The 19,773-nt window shown below is 37.0% G+C and overlaps 4 protein-coding genes across 4 annotated transcripts; 1 reads left to right on the plus strand and 3 right to left on the minus strand.

Annotated features, from left to right (window-relative positions):
* The first annotated feature begins 605 nt into the window (after positions 1-605).
* LOC108810812 (uncharacterized) lies at positions 606-1,376 on the plus strand. Its single transcript, XM_018582891.2, has one exon. It carries the CDS (start codon positions 606-608, stop codon positions 1,374-1,376), a length of 771 nt encoding a protein of 256 aa, XP_018438393.1.
* Positions 1,329-5,478, minus strand: LOC108813696 (zinc finger CCCH domain-containing protein 24). The gene is made up of 13 exons (XM_018586328.2): positions 4,832-5,478; positions 4,310-4,402; positions 4,010-4,210; positions 3,826-3,898; positions 3,606-3,738; positions 3,369-3,522; positions 3,199-3,282; positions 2,992-3,114; positions 2,713-2,889; positions 2,496-2,630; positions 2,291-2,386; positions 1,903-2,189; positions 1,329-1,790 (listed from the first exon to the last, which is right to left on the minus strand). The coding sequence occupies exons 1-13, from the start codon at positions 5,384-5,386 to the stop codon at positions 1,544-1,546; spliced, it is 2,358 nt and encodes a 785-aa protein (XP_018441830.1). The 5' UTR covers positions 5,387-5,478; the 3' UTR covers positions 1,329-1,543.
* A 561-nt stretch (positions 5,479-6,039) lies between these two features.
* Positions 6,040-10,907, minus strand: LOC108810809 (beta-galactosidase 8). The gene is made up of 20 exons (XM_018582888.2): positions 10,703-10,907; positions 10,264-10,599; positions 10,055-10,150; positions 9,852-9,964; positions 9,660-9,726; positions 9,487-9,579; positions 9,262-9,405; positions 9,089-9,177; positions 8,910-9,015; positions 8,690-8,777; positions 8,466-8,584; positions 8,203-8,367; positions 7,920-8,122; positions 7,726-7,835; positions 7,538-7,638; positions 7,338-7,451; positions 7,173-7,274; positions 6,865-7,076; positions 6,443-6,782; positions 6,040-6,367 (listed from the first exon to the last, which is right to left on the minus strand). Exons 2-20 carry the CDS (start codon positions 10,450-10,452, stop codon positions 6,260-6,262), a joined length of 2,559 nt encoding a protein of 852 aa, XP_018438390.1. The 5' UTR covers positions 10,453-10,599; positions 10,703-10,907; the 3' UTR covers positions 6,040-6,259.
* A 5,478-nt stretch (positions 10,908-16,385) lies between these two features.
* On the minus strand, positions 16,386-18,956 carry LOC108836167 (uncharacterized CRM domain-containing protein At3g25440, chloroplastic). Its single transcript, XM_018609364.2, has 4 exons — positions 18,741-18,956; positions 18,384-18,536; positions 16,969-17,710; positions 16,386-16,896 (listed from the first exon to the last, which is right to left on the minus strand). The coding sequence occupies exons 2-4, from the start codon at positions 18,464-18,466 to the stop codon at positions 16,585-16,587; spliced, it is 1,137 nt and encodes a 378-aa protein (XP_018464866.1). The 5' UTR covers positions 18,467-18,536; positions 18,741-18,956; the 3' UTR covers positions 16,386-16,584.
* Between the last annotated feature and the right edge of the window lie 817 nt (positions 18,957-19,773).

A 19,773-nucleotide genomic window follows, 5' to 3' on the forward strand; every position in this document is an offset into this window, starting at 1 on the left:
AGTATTCAATCTATTTTCACCTCGACAAGAGAGGCCAAACTCCTGGTTTATGTAGAGGGCCTGATACGTCACACTGGTCCAAGACTTCCAAAGTCAGGTTACAAATTACAGTCAATGGTTTAAGAAACTGCATACATTCACGACTCTTTTTTTTCATTAAAGAACCAAAAATGTATTAAAAGTGAATGAGAGTATTAAGTTGCATAAATACATCCACCAGTGTTTTATACAGAACAGGCATGCAGCCAAATTTGAATATTATTGAAGCAGCTTAATACGTTGGACATGGTAGCCGCAACATCATTAAACAAAATCTAAAAATGACATATCATTAAAATACATCTATTTGAGTAATTTGTTAGCTGTATAATATACCAGAAACATGTTATTTGATGCATCTTCTCCCTCCCATTCATTCTCTTCCCTCTCCTGGTTATCCGTACCTCTCTCCCTCTCTCAAAGAGGCAAACAAAAGCCAGAAAACAGATTCTCCAATCGGCATTTTAAAAGAGACGTCTTCAGACGATCCACGTTGACTCATAAGTTGAATATCAAACGATTAAAGGCTGACAAAGAAAAACGTTTAAAGACCGAATCAAATCACCATGGCCGTGGCTAAAAAGCTCTGTTTCATTGTCATTCTATCAATGTGTTTCCTAAATGTCGAATTTTTGCATGCACAGGAGGACTCTCCATCACCAGCTACCTCAACAAAACGTGCGGCGGCACCAGCGCATTCTCCTCTGCCACCATCTTCTTCTTCTTCTTCTTCACCTGAATCACATTCCTCTCCCTCACCATCACCAAAAACGGTTTCCCTTCCGCCACCAGCTTCATCACCAGATTCTCCACAACCATCTTCCTCACCATCACCATCACCATCACCAGCACCAGATTCTCCACAACCATCTTCCTCTCCCTCACCATCACCATCACCATCTTCTTCTTCCTCACCATCTTCCTCTTCCTCACCATCACCATCACCATCACCAGATTCTCCACCACCTCCTCTTCCTCAGCAGGAATCTCCATCACCAACTCCCTCATCTCCTGAACCAGCACCTGCTCCTGCTCCATCAGAAGATGATGCAGATGATGATTCAGAGGAGGAGACGGAGTATTTCCCTTCTCCAACCCCATCTCCTGCGCCGGAAGAGGAGGGAGAATCAGAAGACATCAAAGCAAGCGAGGATGGTGAATTCGAGCAAGATGGAGGGGAAGATAAAGGGCTGAGTGGATGGCAGAGAGCAGGGATCGCCATAGGAGCGTTACTTGGAGTTGGAGCCATTGCAATCGGAGCTCTTATTTACAAGAAACGACAAGATAACTTAGCCAGAGCTCGTTACACTTACTTTCACCAATCAGAGTTTCTTTAAACATTCATTCTTTTGTCTTTTTTTGAGAAAGCAAAAAAAAACATATTACTAAAATCCTTACATTGTGTTTTGTTTTAATGTAAAAAAATACGAAAATAGATGTTGCCTTGTTGCTGCTACATGACGAGTCTTTGTCATCTCTTTATAAAAAAAAAAAAAGAGTTTTATTACCTATTGAGTAGCATTACCATTTCGCAGTGGTCGGTGTGAGGGAAAAGATCAACGGCCATGGCTTTGACCGGCTTAAAAGGCTCAGAAGCAGGCATTTTCTTGGCTCTGTGTCGAGCCAAAGCGGCGGTCCCCATCCTGCTTTGTCTTCGGTATCCTTTGTTCTCTTGACCCGTTTTCTCGAATGACGGCGTGCAAAGCTCTATCGCGTTTGCCACTAGCGTTTCAGGGTTGCATGAAATGTACCTGTAGTACCACCAATGCAATAGAAGAAAAAAAATCTGGTTGTTAGGAAACCTAAACAAAGTCGAAGTAACTTTGAGTTGTGACAAGTTAATTTGAAAGAAAGGAAACTAACACAAGCGTCTTCAACCGTGGATGGGTTCTCAGAGCTTTGATAACATCTGGATGAAGTCCGGGACGAGGTGGATCCACTATAGCAACTACGTTTTTGAACTGTGGTTTTGTAGATCGTTCCGGCTCAGAGGAGTTCTTCTGCTCAGTCTTTTGAACATCCTCTGAGTTTGAGATTTCTTCTGCTGAGGAATTTTGTTTGTCGAGATCATCATCACTTGGAGGTTTGGCTTCTTCAGTTTCAGACACATCTAGGTATTCTGTAAGTAGAGAGCTCATCACATCCTCTGCCTGTAAAAATTAAAGCCAACAAAACACTACCATGAAGACGAAACCCACATGATTAAGATAAATGAAACCAACTACAAGATATGGTATCATCAAACACATGCCTTTGAACATATGAACTTGCAGTTGCTTATGCCATTAATCTTTGCATTCCGTTCCGCATCTGATACAGCCGAAGCATTCATCTCTATGCCAATCACCTGTAAGAAGAACCTAAGAGGTTTAGTAACCGGACCTACCCACTTTCATAGCAATCAAGGTAAAAATTGTGTTCAATCGATTTTGCAAGTTAGAGTAGCAGAGTCTTACCATACCGACACGATGTGCCAGTGTAAGACCAATTGTTCCAGTTCCACAACATACATCAAAGAGCAAAGTGTCAGGACCAAGATCAGCCCAATCTCCAGCAAGTGAATACAACTTCTCTGCGGCGCAGGTATTAACCTGGATCAATAATTTTGAAATTTATTAGAACATCACCACTTTGACCAAATTATTCCTAAAGATGCATCGATCCAATTATCACCTGAAAGAAAGCTGTTGGGGATATGCTGAACCGAAGGTTGTTGATGTGATCATGAATCCGAGCTTCAGTCAAAACATTGGTGGATTGGTCCTGATGTGTTCCATTATCTGACACTGGAATAGGCAGCAACCGTAGTGGACAATCTGGTGGTGCAACGTTTGATATCCCTACGTGATCCTGAAGCAAGAAACAATATATATATTAGTTAGTGATGAAACTGGATTTATACAATTTGTTTTGGATTTAGTGAAGAAAAAAATTGTGAGGAGTAGTAGTTACTTGAACAACTAATACAGTCAGAGGAAGAGGTGGAGAGCTTGCTTTAGCTCCTTCAGCAAATGCTTTTGCTAGTTCTTCAAACTCAGTTGCCACTTCAGCCTCATCAGTATCCTTAGTACAAACCTGAATAGTTCCAGACAAAGATAGAGAAATCAAAACAAGATAAAAAATCAATCACCATCCAAATTTATGAATTGAGATACGAACCTGAACCATAAGCAGAACCTCTGCAATTCTTGAATCAGCATCTTCATCATTTGAAACCACACCTGGTTTGCTTCCTTCTCGAACCTAAGATGTTTGCGTCAAGTGAAAAGATGTATTAAATTAGGTTCAGTGATGCAAGAGCTATATAACATAACAGAAAATACACATACCGTCAACTGTCGCCAGAACCCACAGCTTTTAAACCTATTCCAAACAGGGAGCCTTGATTTTTCCAAGAAACTCTGAAAGATTGAAGCGTAACGGCAAGCAAGTTTAGAGATATTGGGACAGTTCACAGCTTCCTCCACTGCTGTTACACCCGCACTGGTGAAAGACTTTGCATTAGTTAAATCATATGACTATTAAAAAAAAAAGTGAACACAAGTCTCAGAGAAGAAAGTATATACCTAAAATTTCCGAGCATGAAGCCAACAGTTAACTTCCCCTCAACGGAATATCCAGTTGAGAACTCACACTTGTTCCTGTAACCATTCACAAGCGGTGATTCTATAATTCCCTCTAGCTTACATGAAAGGCCACCTGAAATGGTTTAATGTAGGAATCAAAAGACTAATCCAGTCAAAAATGGAGATCAAACGCATTGGACTTTGTGTATAGAGTTCTTACCTATTTCTCTAGACTGAAGGACCCATTCTGGAAGTGATTTTCCATTTGGACAAGCTTTACGCGCATTCCTCGTCTGCAAATAAAATACATTATCAACAAAGTCACTCCGTTGAAATTGAGTTGAGACTACTAAAAGCAAGCCGAAAAAAAATATATGAAAGAGAGCATGAGAGAGTTCACTGACAAGTTTTTTCAGCATTTGCGCGATAGAAGCCTTCTTCTGTTCGAGCTGGTCTGCGTAAGACAGGTCTGCCAAAGGAGTCACGGCTTCGCGGGCACTTTTGAGCTTAGCAGCCGGATTCTTCGCTCCGTTCTTGTCGAATGTACGGGGAAGGACATCAGCGATCTTCAAACTCTTGTTGTTAACGTTTTTGCCTTCCAAGATCTGCATAAAAATTCAACAGACTATCAAACAACAACAAAAAGAGCTATCTCGTATCGATAAAACTCCACAAAGGAAAGGAAAGAAAGCATAAAAAAGCACCTCCACGCCGTTTTTCAATTGTTCAGCATTCTCAAATGTGAGGAAACCAACCATCATTCCTCGTCTTTTCTTCGCAAACTTATATTCAACTCCCTGACAAATAAAATGAATGAATCAGTAAATATATCCAAAGATCAATTCAACTACACCAACATGATCCTAGAAACTAAACCAAAGAGCTAAGTATCATTCTTGACTCTAAAAGACTTTTCCAATGGTTATCTCCCATATCTTAAAACCTAAAACACTTTACTCTAGCCAACTAATCAATGGGGTTATGTTACAGATACTACAACCTTAAAAGTCTAAAAATTACTCTAGGGAACTAATCAGTGGTTATGTTTGAGATTTTTAGAAACTTAAAGACTAACACTTCACTCTAGAGAAGTAATCAGTGGTTATGTTTATGAACCTAAAGCCTTAAAGAATAAAACTTTACTCTAGAGAACTAATCATTGGTTTTGTTTGTGATCCTAAAAAGCTTAAAGACTAAAACATTCATCTTAAAGACTGAAACATTACCTGCTCTCGGAGAAAGGTCTTGAGATCATCAGATTGCCATTTAGTGGGCAAATGCACCAAACATTTACTAAGCGACAGATCATGAACAACTCCCTCACCACCACCTCCTTCACCATCGTTCTCATCCATCATCTCCTCCGTGAACATAACATCACCCACTTCCTCTTCCTCCTCCTCTTTCACAGCGTTCTCCGACATCTTCGCCTTCTTACCGCGCTCGGAGGTGGGGTCCCACGTGTTATCCGGTTTCTGACGGAGCTCTTTCTCGCCGTGGGCGTACTTGCACGTGGCTCCGTGGCTGCACGAGCCCTGGCGCCTGAAGTAGGAGCAGAGGCTCGTCTTGAACCACGGCGAAGGGGTGGGGTTCGGGTCGGACGATTCGAGATTATTGGTGGTGTTCTCGTCCTCTCGCTTCCGTTTCTCCCCCACGGCTTCGACGTCATCGGAAGCTGGGATCGGGTCGACGGGAGCGGAAGTGATATCGGACGGAATCTGGGATGTTGGGGTTTCGGCGGCGGCGGAAGGGAGCTCGTCGACTGAAGATGATGACGTCATTGGGAGTGGAGGCTTGTTAGACGACAATAGAGAAACGGTTAGGGTTTTTTAATTGCAAGTGAAAAAGAGTTCCAAGTGTTTTATTAGATTTCAGACCATAAACCCTTTTAAGAAAACGAATTGAACCGACCGGTCGACCCTTTCCGACCGTGCCTGTTTTAAAAAGCCTAGTTCAGTTAGAGTCTAGATCTTGATTTTGACCTGTTACTGGACCGATTTTTTTTTGTTTATAAAAGATTTTCTAAAGGGGTTTTAATGATTTAAACCTTTAACTATCTTTACTTTGGATGGATCCCAAAACTTTTAACTATGCGTTTTAATTTCACCGTTCAGAGAAATACAACTTTGTTTACGGAAAGTTAAAGACATTAAAATTTAATAGTTTTGAGGTATTATTTGAAAATAATACTTCTTCTCTAGTGACCAGGTTATGCTCGTGTCAGAGTCTATTTTTCAGATTTGATCGAAACACATGAAAAAAATTCAGTGTTTCTTGCTTGGCATTTAGATTTTTTTGCTATTCTTCTGCCGTCTATGTTCGAGCTAAATTGGCCTTTTGGTTTTCTCAATGTTGTTTGATCTTAACTCCAGGATAAAAGGATTGCCATGGAAGTTCAATGATCTTAAAAAAAGGTTCAAGTAGTGATCAGTCATGGCTAAAAAGTGTCTTCATACAACAGTTTTGTGAAAACTGTAACGTGGCTACACTCTAGAGTAAACAATAGCTACCAACAGAGAAATTTAATTCCAGCTGCCAAATTTATTTGAATTGACGACTTATATTATCATCCATTTCATTTGCTTTATTTTAAAACAATTACATATACTTCCATTTCATATCAAATCTGCGGAGGTAAAAGGAACATGTCACACTCATGCACAAGAAGCTTCCACAGCTAAGCTCTTAACGACGCCACGACAAGGCTCTCCGAAGACTCTGGTCGAGACTTCAACTTTGCAACTCCTCGATCCAACACACGCCTGACAAAACTCCAACTATAAATAGGAAGTAGTAACTAAAAGTCATATCAGAGAAGAAACAAATGAAACCAAAACCTTTTGAACCACGGAGAGAGATCGGGCGCTACTGCAATGGCCGTAGCTGAAACTACCGCAAGTACCTGTGGGCGTACCGAAGCTTGCAAATCTTATAGAAGATATCACCTGAGTGGAGACAGGGCATTTTAAGGAAAGAACCGGACTGGTTCTGTTTGAGAACTTGGAGTCCGAAATCCACGTGTCCACAGGAGCTGGATGAGACTGTGACACCGTCAAACACAAGTTGCTTCCTGTTTGTTTCGTGGCGAATGATATCTTTGTCGGATCTCCACCCATTTCTTCCAGCAGAACAAGAGTGTTCCCGCTAGGTTTTATCCACGAGCGAGGCACGTGATACCTGTACAAACCAAGAATAAAATATCGTTATTTATAACTCCAGGTTTCCACAAATCAGCTGAGAGATGTATTAGTACTCTTACAATGTCTGTGAAGGTTTTCCACAGTTCTTGAGACATTTGTTACTGCGGTAAGATCCTCTGTAGTCGCATGACCCTACGCAACCATCGGTTCGTGCAATACTGGTTGGCCAGTACCGACCTATGCTCTGTCCGTTCACCCACGCAATGCCTTTTCCCGTACCTGTGAAATCTATTGCTACTGGATCACTCCCAGAAGGAGCATCAAATGTTGTCTGAGAAACATAAACAAGAGACTATTAGGAGAGGGTGACAATAGTTTTTATATTTATTTTTAAATGTTCTTGTTGTTGTATCATTATCATCATCACCTTGTACCAAATCAGTGGCTGGCTAGTGGGCAAAGGAGAGTTTGAAACCCATTCAGAAGAATCTCCACTTCCTAAACCTTTGTCTTCCCCTTTGAGTCCAACCTATAAATCAACAACCGTTACAACTTGAAAGCAAGAAGGTGTGACGAGAGATTGACAACACACCTGATAAGTCCATTGCTGTGATGACAAATCGGTTGAGCTACCAGTTTTTGCGCTTTTAAGTGACACAGGACCGGTGATTCCTGCTCCAGTTAAGTCGAAGAAAGGTCCATAGTTCTGACCGACAAGTTAGATAAATAGGTTGAGTAAATGATGCCTAGTAAAAGATTTTGTGTAGTAATGTTTTGGTGATTAGAACCCACCGCAAGCCCTACGGTCACACTAAGAAGATCAATTGTGTTCTTCCCAGTTACAAGATTAATTGGGATGTCCAAAGAAATCTTCTGTTTTCCATTTCCACTTCCTACAACCAAGAATCAATTCTACTCAGTTGCAAAAATTTACTTCCATCTCCTTGTGAAAACTCAAAGAGTAACATATATATATTTACCAGCAAGTTTTCCATTTATAAAAGCATACACCAGTTGGCCAATGGACTGGACGTGAAGGACTGCTTTAGATCCTTCATCAAGGAAAGTCTCATCGCCCTTAATATCCATCCTGTTTTAGATAATAATACAATGGTAAAACCTCTGCTTTTTTTTTGGTAAGAAGATGGAAAAAAGAAAACGGCTCAAGCCTTACCTCAGTGAGTACCACAAGTAGTCGCTTTTATCAGCTGTTGTGTTTATCTGCTCTAACAATCCAGGTTTCACGAATGCATCAGCCTTGGAGATTCCAACAGGTTCTTTAATGTAACTCCATTGCGATCCTAGTTCCGCAGATGAATCAGCATTTGGCTTTAGTGATTGACGAGCAAATGCGGTGGACTCGGTTGCAGAATTTATCTACATTTCAAGATTGGTATCAGTTGTTTTGTTGCCATGTGGAATATGTTTTTTAAGACATGCTAATAATGATAACGGACCTTTGCTGTGTTGAAAGCTACATTCTTGCAATCTGGCAAGATGCTAACGGACCATGCAGGCAAGCGATATGATTTGCCATTAAAAGTCACAGTTGCATCAGATTTTGTGCCGATATTTGCAAGAAAAGCAGCGCATGATCCAGTTGAAGTTTTATATACAGCTGCCTGTGTAAGTCGAATCATATTATATGTAAAAAAATGATTTAAATCAAAAGCATGTTGCAAGAAGTGGAGTGACATTGAAGTTTTATTGTTGTTGTTACCTCCAAATTTGAACCTAGAGAAGTAATTTTTGGATCTGTAGCAATCAAGGCGTCTTCACAAAGCTTGATAGCCTTGTGTAGATCTCGCAAGTGTCCCCATTTAGGCTGTCTGAGAAGTCCTGCAGCAAAAAAAAAAAAGACAAAATCAACATCTCTTCAGTAATTCAAAGACAATTACAGATCCAAGAAGAAAAGAAACACATGTCCAGTGGTAGAATCCTTACCATACTCATCAATGGGAGCATCATAGTCATAACTTGTTGAGATTAAGGGTCCTCCACTTGTTCTTTCAAAGTTTGTTCCACCGTGATACTGAACAAGAACAAGAACAAGACCAAGATAAAATTAAAAAAACATTGTAACAAAAGCTTCAGTAATTAATCAATAGCAACAAGAAAGTAGAACATTAAGAGAAAAACAATTGGCTTCTTGTGTTTCAATTACCATGTAATAGTTCTGGAAAGTTCCACCTCGTTGGAAAAACCGTGCGACCGCAAATGCAAGATCTTCAACTGGTCTGTAAGGGGAAGGCTCTCCAAAACCAAGGAACCTAGTCGTCCAGGATATACAAGAAAGTGAGATAAATGCAAACTTAGGTAAAGTAAAAGAACCAAGAGACTCACCATCCACTCCAGTTCTCCGTCCACATCTTAGGTTTGTTGTTTGAGTTAGGAGTAAACTGGTCGCAGTAGAAACCGTTGCATGTATTGATCTACCAATAAAAAAACAATCAAGAATGTCTCATTCAAAACACTTTCCTATTTCAAGAAAGTAGTGGAATGTATAGGAAACTGACAATGGGATCAGGAGCATCTCCTTGTTGGCACATGTTCCAGGGTACACCAGTATCTAGTGAAAGAGCCATAGAAGCTGACCACTTCATATAACTTTTACCAGCAGCACCATAAGATGAATCAATGTTCCCGTATTCATTCTCAATCTGACATTCAAAATCATGAAAAACAATTGAGAAAATTCTGAGAAATGTTATAGAATGAGAACATTTCTACAGAGGACAAACCTGGGAGAGAATGATTGGACCTCCTTGTGATGCATATAGCTTTTCTTGCTTCATTAGATCGACAATCTTGGCAGTGAACCGCTGCATTTCCGCCTGCAAACACATAAATACAAAACCATTATACATTTTTTGCTCATAGAAAAACTCACATTCAATGAACCACCTAACAATACCTTAAATGGTTCGTTGTCAGTTCGAAACTTAATTCCAGGAACAAAATGGAGCCACACTGGGAAGCCTCTGTTCCACAAAATCCACCATTTTTAAAAGAGGAAAAAAATATCAGTCAAATATTTTTAATAAAATCCCTAAAACTAATCAAAAACAGAGTGGTATCCGGAAGAAAAACCACATTTCATAATTACCCATAATTCCATTCAGCGCAAGCGTAAGGACCAATTCGTAGATGAACATAGAGACCAGCTTTAGCAGCAAGCTTCACAAATTTTACTAAATCATATCTTCCTTCAAAATTATACTGCAAAAATAATTTAAAAAATGAATAACAGAGGAAATAAAATTTGGACAAAAAGAATCTAAAAGCACAAAACCCAAAAACAGAACCGACCTTGTTCTTCTCAGGCTCGTGACCATTCCAGAACACGTAAGTCTCTATAACGTCCAAGCCACCGTCCTTTGATTTCTGTATAAGGTCTGGCCACATCTACCCACAAATATCCAAAACAAAATAAGCAAAAATTCATATTAATTATTATTATAAAATCACATTTACGTATATAATACACGTATGTATAGATGCTGTAACAGTGTAGTTACCTCAGGAGTACTGCGAGGATAGTGAATAGAGCCAGAGATCAGAATCTTCCGCTTCCCGTCGATTACAAGAGCACGGTGGTCGTACGTCACACTCGCCGCCGTCGCCGCGGCAGTCATCATCACAAGAACAAGAAGAGAAACAATCTCCATCTTCTTGCCTCTTACCATTTTCGCTGTAGATACCATCATCCAGTTTTCAAGATCGATATGCTTTTGGAATCTATATATAATGGCTTGAAGATACAGATAAGGATCTTTTTTTTTTTGCTTCAGCTGTTGCTTCGCCGCTTTGTGTTACTGCATTTTCTTATTCTTCTTCCTTCCAGTAACAATCAACTAGACAGATTTATAAAAAAAAAAAACCGAGAAGTAAAATGTTAGAAGATAGACATTTGATTGCTTTCTTGATGAATTTTATGGATAAATCTCTGATTATTACCGCATTCTTTGCTTATTCTAAGGAAGAAAAATGGCGTTACGCGGATGGTTGATAAGCTATGCGTATACGTTTTGCATCGTCGTAGTCGTTTGGATTTTCCTCAAGAATAGTGGCGGGGGAGGGGAAGATTTAATTAAAAAAAGGGACTGGTATGTAGTTATTAAAGTTTAGTTAAAGTTTTGTAGAGTGACGAAGACGCGCGTCTAGTAGCCTAGGCACGAAGCAAGTTATATAAAGGCGTTGTTGGGAGAGAAAGAGAGCGGAGGGTGGGCAGAGATCGAGTGCTTCTCAGAGTTGTCTGTGTTACAGTGGACCCATGATTTATTAGTTTGACAGAAGGGGGACACGTGGTGGTTAGTGGTCGAGAAAGTCACTGGAAAATGATGTGGCGAAGAAAAATGGTTAACTATGAGTCTATGACTTACGAGGCCTTTCCTTGCCAGTTTTGGGTTCTAATTAGGCGACTATTCAAAGTATTTTTTTTTTTTTGAAAAAGGCTTAAACTATTCAAAGTATTTTGAGTTTTAAAGGTTTCTATTTTATTTTTGTCGAAAAGTTTGCAGGTTATTATTGTATATTTAGATATTTAAACTTTTATTCGGAGGAATTTCCATATGATTTTCAAAACTATCTAATGATTAGATCATAAGACTATAATCTTTTATCTTTTTTTCTTCCAACTGAGATATTATATATATAAATAAAGTACAAGAAAAGCTCACAACCGGTCCAACCAACATTACAAACTAAAGACCAAACCGTCAGACTCACAGAAAACGAGAACCAAATCCGCACCGGTTTTCATTCCCCACATGTGCGAGACCGCACAAAGAAGGAACGCGTGTCCACTGGTGAAGCTTTGTCATCCTCTACTGGTTGTCGGTCGCCGCCGAGATCGTAAACCGGGATCTCACCGAAATCGCAAGTCACCCACTTCCGTTTCACGAGAAGTCGACGTTGTAATTAAACAGAACCCATCCACCGGACTCACCGGAAACACAACCACGACCACCGGATTCCACCCCAACGACTATGTTGAATGTATAGGAACCGGAGTCATTCACGGAAAGGTCCGACCTTCAGAGAGCGTCCATTGGTTCCACTGAAACCTCCTCCAAATTCGGCCACCAACCACCACAAGTAACCACATCTTCCACAGCTCGAACACATCCGTGATAAACGAAAGCCGGCGACCACCATCCGAGAAAAAACGGTACGGCCCCAGAAACAAACGCCGGCGATGAACGGTGGAGAACCCACAGTCTCCCGGAGACCCAAAACCGGACCACCACCGAAGATATCGATGCATAGCCGGAAGCGAGAAAAATCGATGCGATAACTACGCACCGAACCAAAGCCGAGACAAAGTAAAAAGAAAAAGAAAACAGAGAGAGCTTTTGCCGGACCGGCGGTGGCTAGGAGAGCCCAGTCCGCCGGCCGGAATCGGTAAATCTTGTCGGTGTTTCTAGAGAGATAACGGAGAGAAATCTTGAGAGATGTTTTTATTTAAGTTAACTTGTTTCTTCACAGACTATAATCTTTTATCTAATTAAACCAGGAGTTCTTTTAATAAGGGATTATAATGTAAAAATTGTTACCAATTTTTTTTCCAACATGTATGTTGAATTAAAATTTGAGTATTGAAATATGCACTTGATAAATATTATGATTATATCATCTTGTGTTCTGAATAAGGATATAAATGAATGATAATTTATATTTTTATGAATAGTTACAAAAATCTGCCATCATTTATTGCTGATAAAACAAGATATTATAGATATAGACAGAGACCATATACAGAGAGTTCTAGTTTTACACAAATGAAAGATAAGTAACACCGTGACTACGATACCATGTCACAGTCCATGCGTTTACACCTCAAATCATTTAGGTGTATGAGTTGATCAATTTATCAAGTATCAAACAAAAAAAAATTAAGTCAAAATCAATACACCACCACAAAATTTTGATAAGCCAAATCTCAGTAATGACTAAATGTTGGTTATTATCAGGTCATAATTCGAATAGAAAAATAACATAAATTAAAGGCTTATCGTGTGTGTGTGGTGTTACTGATGAGTGGTGACAATATCACCTCACCATCAGATAATGTTGGTTCCAACGACTTAAAAAGACGGATGCACTACTGTGTCATAGCTCGGAGAGTCGGAGTCAGACCACTACCTTCACCACCCACTGGAATCTGTTTTCTCTTTTTATAAAGAAAAATAAAATCATAGTAAATCGACTTTCAACACGTCAATAAATGGGATATCTCATATCTGTCGGTGCGTCTGCTACTATTAATATTTGTCGTTTTCATTCCTTTTTGTTAATAATGTAAATGCTGGTATCTAATTATTAGTTTGGTTTCGATAGATGTTTATATCTGCCTATTATTATGAGTCATGAAAAACAAAGAATGAAAGTCAAAAAGAGAATGCATTTAGTAGATAAAAAGGACACCACAAATGTTCTTAATTCTTATTCAAAAATGAACTAATTTTTTATCAACAACATCAATTATGCTTATTTGAATTAGTTGATGACACAATAATATACTACCACAAACTACTAAACTACAACTTATAGACAAAAATCATGATTTATTATCAACTTATCGTAGAAAAAAAAATATAATATCATTATATTATTAGTACATGCACCAAACAAAGCATAGTGGTTAGGTACGCAATAAAATAGGATTGTCACACTTTGTTGGTCATCAGTTGGGATTTTTGGTCATCAACCAAACGAACTAGGATTCATTAACGCAAATAAATAAATCTTATATAATAAAGTAGACTTTTTTATCTTCATAGGGGGAAAATGTCATGTGTCATCATCATTTAATTTTTTTTTATATTGAGTCATTAAAATTATTTATATGTAAATTTATTTAATTAAGATGTTGAGACCCAATTCCAAAAATTTTGACAACCAACCCCAATATTTTACATGCTTCTTTTTTTACTGTTATCGTGTATTCATATCTATGTTCCACCTGCAAAACTTTTACTGAATTATAACGTTTCCGTATCACTGAAACATGTTCATCAAGTCTGGCCATTAACTCTTTCATTGAAGATATCTCTCATGACGTTGATTTTAAAAACTTTTTCCCTAATTTCATAGATGCTAATAAATAGGAATGCAAATAATCAAACTTTTTTTGCTTCACCAGATTCAACCTTCTGCTTTTTTACACACATATGCCGCCACAATGGTTTCATCCTACATCTTTCTTTCTAAGTTGAAGTTCGGTTGTTGCTCTCAGATGGTGGTTACACGTCTTTTCCGTCTCTGGAAAACATGCAATCTTAAGAAAGTAGAGGAGTTATGGGAGTTCACGAATGCCATCAAGAAATCTTATAACGAATGCCAATAAAAATCTTACAAAAATGCAATTCATATAAAATATTCAACAACAAATAAAATATTTATATTCAAATAAAAAATAAAATACAATTTATAACGTTAAACTGTTAATCTTAAAACAACAAATGCAAAGTTATTGAAATTTAATATGTTTTACATCAGAGACTTTACTATTATATACAAAACATATTATTGAAAAAACACAAACACAAAATATATTAACCTATAACCTATTACGATATAACATAATAAAACATTAAATAATGTTCTTAACAAATAGAGATGACCACATAATTACATCATCCAAAAAAATTTACTCAACAACAATAAATATCAAAAAAATTTAAAATTTAATACTAAGATTTAGGATTAAAAATACACTGTACCAACTTCGAATGTATCTTTACGATCAATATACATCTGATTGGTTAAATCGATATAGTCACAACTTCTTAATTTTGACAAATCCAGAGCGAGAAGAAACTAGCGGTTAATATAACACCTGTGATTATTTGAAATTATCATCATAAGCACCGCTCACAAAATATAATTCATAGAAATCAACCTAGAAAAGTCCAAAGCATCAAACTATTATAACACCTCCCCATCATCCCAATATACAAAACTAGGCCTGGGCATAAATCTCAAACCCGAACCCGATCCGAAGTAAGAATATCGGTTCAGTTATTGATCTAGCCAAAAACAAGATCAATTTCATTTACTTTGGGTTATCGATTTGGTTCCATTTTAGCCGATAACTGAAGAGTAACCCAAGTTGAACCGAACAAATACAAAGCTGATAGTATAAAACGTGACAAAAAAAATCATCTTATTCCAAATGAGATGACGCAAAATAAAAGATAAATAAAAATGCAGTTTATATAACTAGCATAGATTTATCAATTTAAGTTTTTAGGCATCTTTACTATCATATCTAATTATTGATATATATATATATATATATATATATAATGTGAAAAGTAATATTTTCACAACATAATATATATGTATATATACATATAAATATATATATGTATAAAGTCTAATTTAATATAATCATTGTAAGATGAAGTCCACATTTATAAATTTTCTAAATCATAATTTAAATTAATAAGTTTCAATTAAATAATAAACAATTCAGATATTACACTTTCGAACTCTCATGCATATATTTAAATTTAAATTTCTTTCATGGTAACTTTGCAAAGACTACAATCAAATTAATAAATTCTATAAATCATATACATATTTTGTTTTCTAAAATACTGTTGAGAAATGTTCTAAATAATAAAATTATAGTCTAATCATAACAATATTAGCATAACCGGCGCTACGCGCCGGCAAACCCCTGGTATAAGATAAAAGAGAGTATTATAAATGGTGAGCGTTGGGGATGATTGTCGTTGTCTCAACAGAACAACATGTGACGCGCGTTTCCATGAATCGTCCGTGTTTTGTTCTATTAGCATAGCGACCTCATTCTCATCATTTACTCACAAGTCACGGAGTCGCTCACCTTATTTTCATTGTTTTTACTTCATATTTATTTCATTTTCTGTCAACAATTTTATTTATTTATTTTTGTATACCATCCATGTTATTCGTATGCAAAACTATTCATCTAATCCAGGGTGAGTGCTGTTATCATATATGTTCTGTGAGGGCTGAATTCATATAGAAATAATTTTATTAATATTTTGATTTTCTTACTCCCTCTATTTCACAATAAATGTCTATCTAACTTTTTTTATTACACAAAAGTATCACTTTACAATTTTAATGCAAATTAAATTTTACTTCCGGTTAAAAATTAATTGCAAACCGCATTGATTTTATAAATAATTTTATTTATTTTAAATGTTATTTGGTCAGAAAAATATAATTAATAACAATTTACATATATTTCCGTCACTTTTTTAATTTATTTAAAAATGTCAAAGCGACATTTATTTAGAAACGGAGGAAGTGCTAACTTTTTCATTCTATTCTTTACTGATGTTAAGAACGTATACTGACAATTTTGATGTTTTTCCATGAATAAATACTGACAAATAATATGGTAAAACTGAAATTTCTCTTTTCTAGTTTTGTCTTAAAGCTTCCGTGGATCAATAGTCATTAGCAACAAAAAGAAAGAGTTTTGGGCTTTATACCCATTTACGATAGAGTTATCACATATAATTATGTAACAGCAAAACACCAACTGTTGATTTTTCTACTTGAGAACTTGATTTTCATCCACATTATTTCTCATATTGCAAACTTTTGGATGTTGCCAAATAATATCGTCAAAAGAAAAAAGAATTGGAAGATTTATTTTGATTTATACGCCGTAGAAGATTAACTCTCTTGAACCTTTTTAGAAATTTGTACATAAACAGGACCGCTTCAATTTAGCAAATTTTTTTTTTGTAACTTAACAATTTAGCAAATTGCTCAACGATAAATTTCATTTCGCATTTTTATTTATGACCAGACCTATAAACCAAGGTTTCTACTTTCTACAAGTCCAAACTACCTTCCTGTTTCAGACAACTCTTTTCCTTTGGAGAGGAAGAAGAACCATTATCTAACTCATATAACTCTTCGTCTTCAAACTCGGTTTCAGTGTCCGAACAGTCCATATAAAGCTTGTCCTGATGGCAATCACATGATTCTGATGGAGAATCATCCAAGATCGAAAAAGGGTTTCTGTTGATCGGATCACCGTAAAGAACAACATGCTTATAGTATAGTTCAAGTTCCTTCTCTGCAACTGCTATGAAGTGTCTTACTGACGCAAGAGACTGCTCGTACTTTGATTTTTCATATGCCTACAAAGGAAACAAGACCAGAATCAGATACAAAAACTAGTAACGTTCCAAGCAAGCAAGGTTATAACGTACCCTTTTCTTCGACAATGTATCGATTGGAGACATAACTTTTGGCTGAACATAACCTTTCCCTCTGTAAAATACGATTGTATCATCGCCGACTATGTCAACAGGCACACCACCACTCAGTTTAGCAAGCTCCTCTGCGTACCGTTGCACTTGTCCCGGCTTAACGTTATTACAGATAACCTTAACCGTCTCATGCTTCTTCCAGTGCAGATGCATGTTCAGAATCACACCACCGAACACTCCTCTTCTCCCAATCGGCACGTAGTTAGATCTTTTCTGACCCATCTTCCTCAGGTAGAAACGCTCTTCTCCCGTGATATCACGTGGTCGAACCTCAGGTCCCTGCTGCACTTTAGCAACTTCGTACCGTTTCAGTTTCTCGATCAACAACGCTTCTTTGATCTTGGCTCTTTCCAGCTTGTCCTTGATTCTCTCCTCTGGATTAGCAAACTTCCTCCTCTTCTTCCCCTTGACGGTGAGTCGTCGTGGGTCTCTCCTGTTGGCTGCGTTTCTTTCCTCTCTTTCTTTCTTTCTTCTCAGCTTCAGCCTCTTCTTAGTCAGCCACTTCCATTTCTTGGGAGGATCAAGCTCCCGAGTTTCGAACTTGGGTTTCCCTTTAGATATCACAAGGTTCACCGTCCCATGGCTGAAGTTTCTTCGGCATATGGGCCTTGAAACCGTTGAGATGGTCGGTAGCAAGAATGTAGACGTTGAATAAGTAAGTTCTTGGTTTTGCTGAAGAGACCTGGTGGTGAAAAAGAAACTGGGTTTAGTTGCAGGTATAACTAATTTAATTAATTTATATATTTATATTAACAGTATTTAAGTCTTTTAGATTTTGAAAATACAAATATATCAACCAAACTCTATTTTTTTAGCATCTCAAATATCTACATATTCTAAAAATTATAGATTTTGCATCGGCATCAGATACGGATGCAATAGTGTCCAAACATAAACTATTAGGGACATAAATTCTACATCAGGTATTGGAATGGATTTTAAGTAATATATAAGATAGATGAGCCACTCCACTAATCACCAATTAGTTTTAAGTATAAAGTTCATCTAGCTTAACATGGTATCAGAGCCCGATCCTAACAATCCAACCCAATCCATCATCGATCCAGCCCAAAGTCGGCCCATTGATCCTTACCCGAACATTCCGAGATTGGCGCTCAAAAAGCCATCATCTCAAAGGGGCGTATTAGGGACATAAGTCCCACATCGAGTATTGGAAGAGATCTTAAACAATATATAAGATAGATGAGTCATTCCACTTAATCACTAATTGATTTTAAGTGTGAACCTATCTAGCTTAACACAAACAACATCTAAATATTAGTATCCAGACACTGCAAAAACGAACAATGACCTGAGTAACCATTGTGTTGTATTATGGTCTGAGATATACGAACCAGGAGGAAACGAGAAGTGGGTATGAGGATCTAAGAAGAGATGAAGACGCTCTTTGGAGACTACGAACAAAAGCAATTGTCATCAAGAAGTGTGACAAATTATTTAAATCCAAATAGTCTCAAGAATTTGAATGTTTTCATATAGCCAGCCTGCTAAGAAAACATAGAAAATACTTAAACTGCATTGGCCAGACACAACACAAGGTACTACTGTCTACAGATAACAATGGTTAGAGCTTAAACTAGAGGTACCCAGATTATCAAACACGTTCACTAAAACACACACAAATGAGGTAATGAGGCTAGAACACACAAAAAGGGTTAGAATTTCATCGAACGAGTGGTGAGCGAACAAACCTTTTCGAAATTGGTCTCTACAAGAGAAAAAAAAACACATCACGGAGACTTTCAATTAGAATAGTAATCCAAATTGAAGAAAACGCGGTTTTTGCTCCCGAGCAAGGTGATGGAAACACGGCCAAAGGGGCGGCGAATAACGACGGAGTGATAGGTAACGGTGTCTATGTCCTGCGTTGAAGAGGAGCCGATTTGGTTTGTTGTTTGTACTCGAAAATACTATAACGTCCTTATATTATTGGGGAATTTTCAAAAATACCACTTTCAAGGTACCATTATTCATCTTTACCACCACAAAAGACACATTTTCAAAAATACCTTATTTATTAAAATGGTAAAGACTCTTATATCTTTATTTTTATATGTTTTTCAAAATTCTAATCCCAATTTCTAATTCCTAAACCTCCAATTCAAAACCCTAAACCCAAAATCTTCAACTCTAACCCTAAACCCTAAACTATATACCCTAAATTCAATATCTTAAACCCTAAACCCTAAAGTCTAAACTATAAACCCTAAATCCTTAACTCTAAACCCTAAATCCTAAACTCTAAACCCTAAACTATATACCTTAAACCCTAAAACATCAAATCTAAATCCTAAATCCTAAACCTTTAAATCTAGACCCTTTATTAAAAGTAGTGGTAAAAGTGATTAGTGTAAACATGAAAAGTGATACTATGAAAATAGTATTTTTGGTAATTTCTCTATATTATTTTATATATTAAATTTCATTTTACTTTATTGTTATATACACTAAACTAATGAGTAATGACACATAATTTTTTTTGTCGTTATTTTTTATGACTAAACTTAATTTTTCAGAATAATGCATTTTAAATTATTTTAAAAAGATAAAACTGATTTAGCAAACAGATAAATATTTTGCAACTAAACTTTTTTGTCAGCTAAAATTTTATTTTATATATTTTATAATTAGATCAATTCCTAAGTTCTAATTTAGACAGTTCAGGGTAAAAACGTATTTAAAAAATTTCTCAAATATCACCAAAATTTTCAAAGAAAAAAAAAA

The sequence above is a fragment of the Raphanus sativus genome, chromosome 6 (genome assembly GCF_000801105.2).
Source record: "Raphanus sativus cultivar WK10039 chromosome 6, ASM80110v3, whole genome shotgun sequence".
NCBI classification, from domain to species: Eukaryota; Viridiplantae; Streptophyta; class Magnoliopsida; order Brassicales; family Brassicaceae; genus Raphanus; species Raphanus sativus.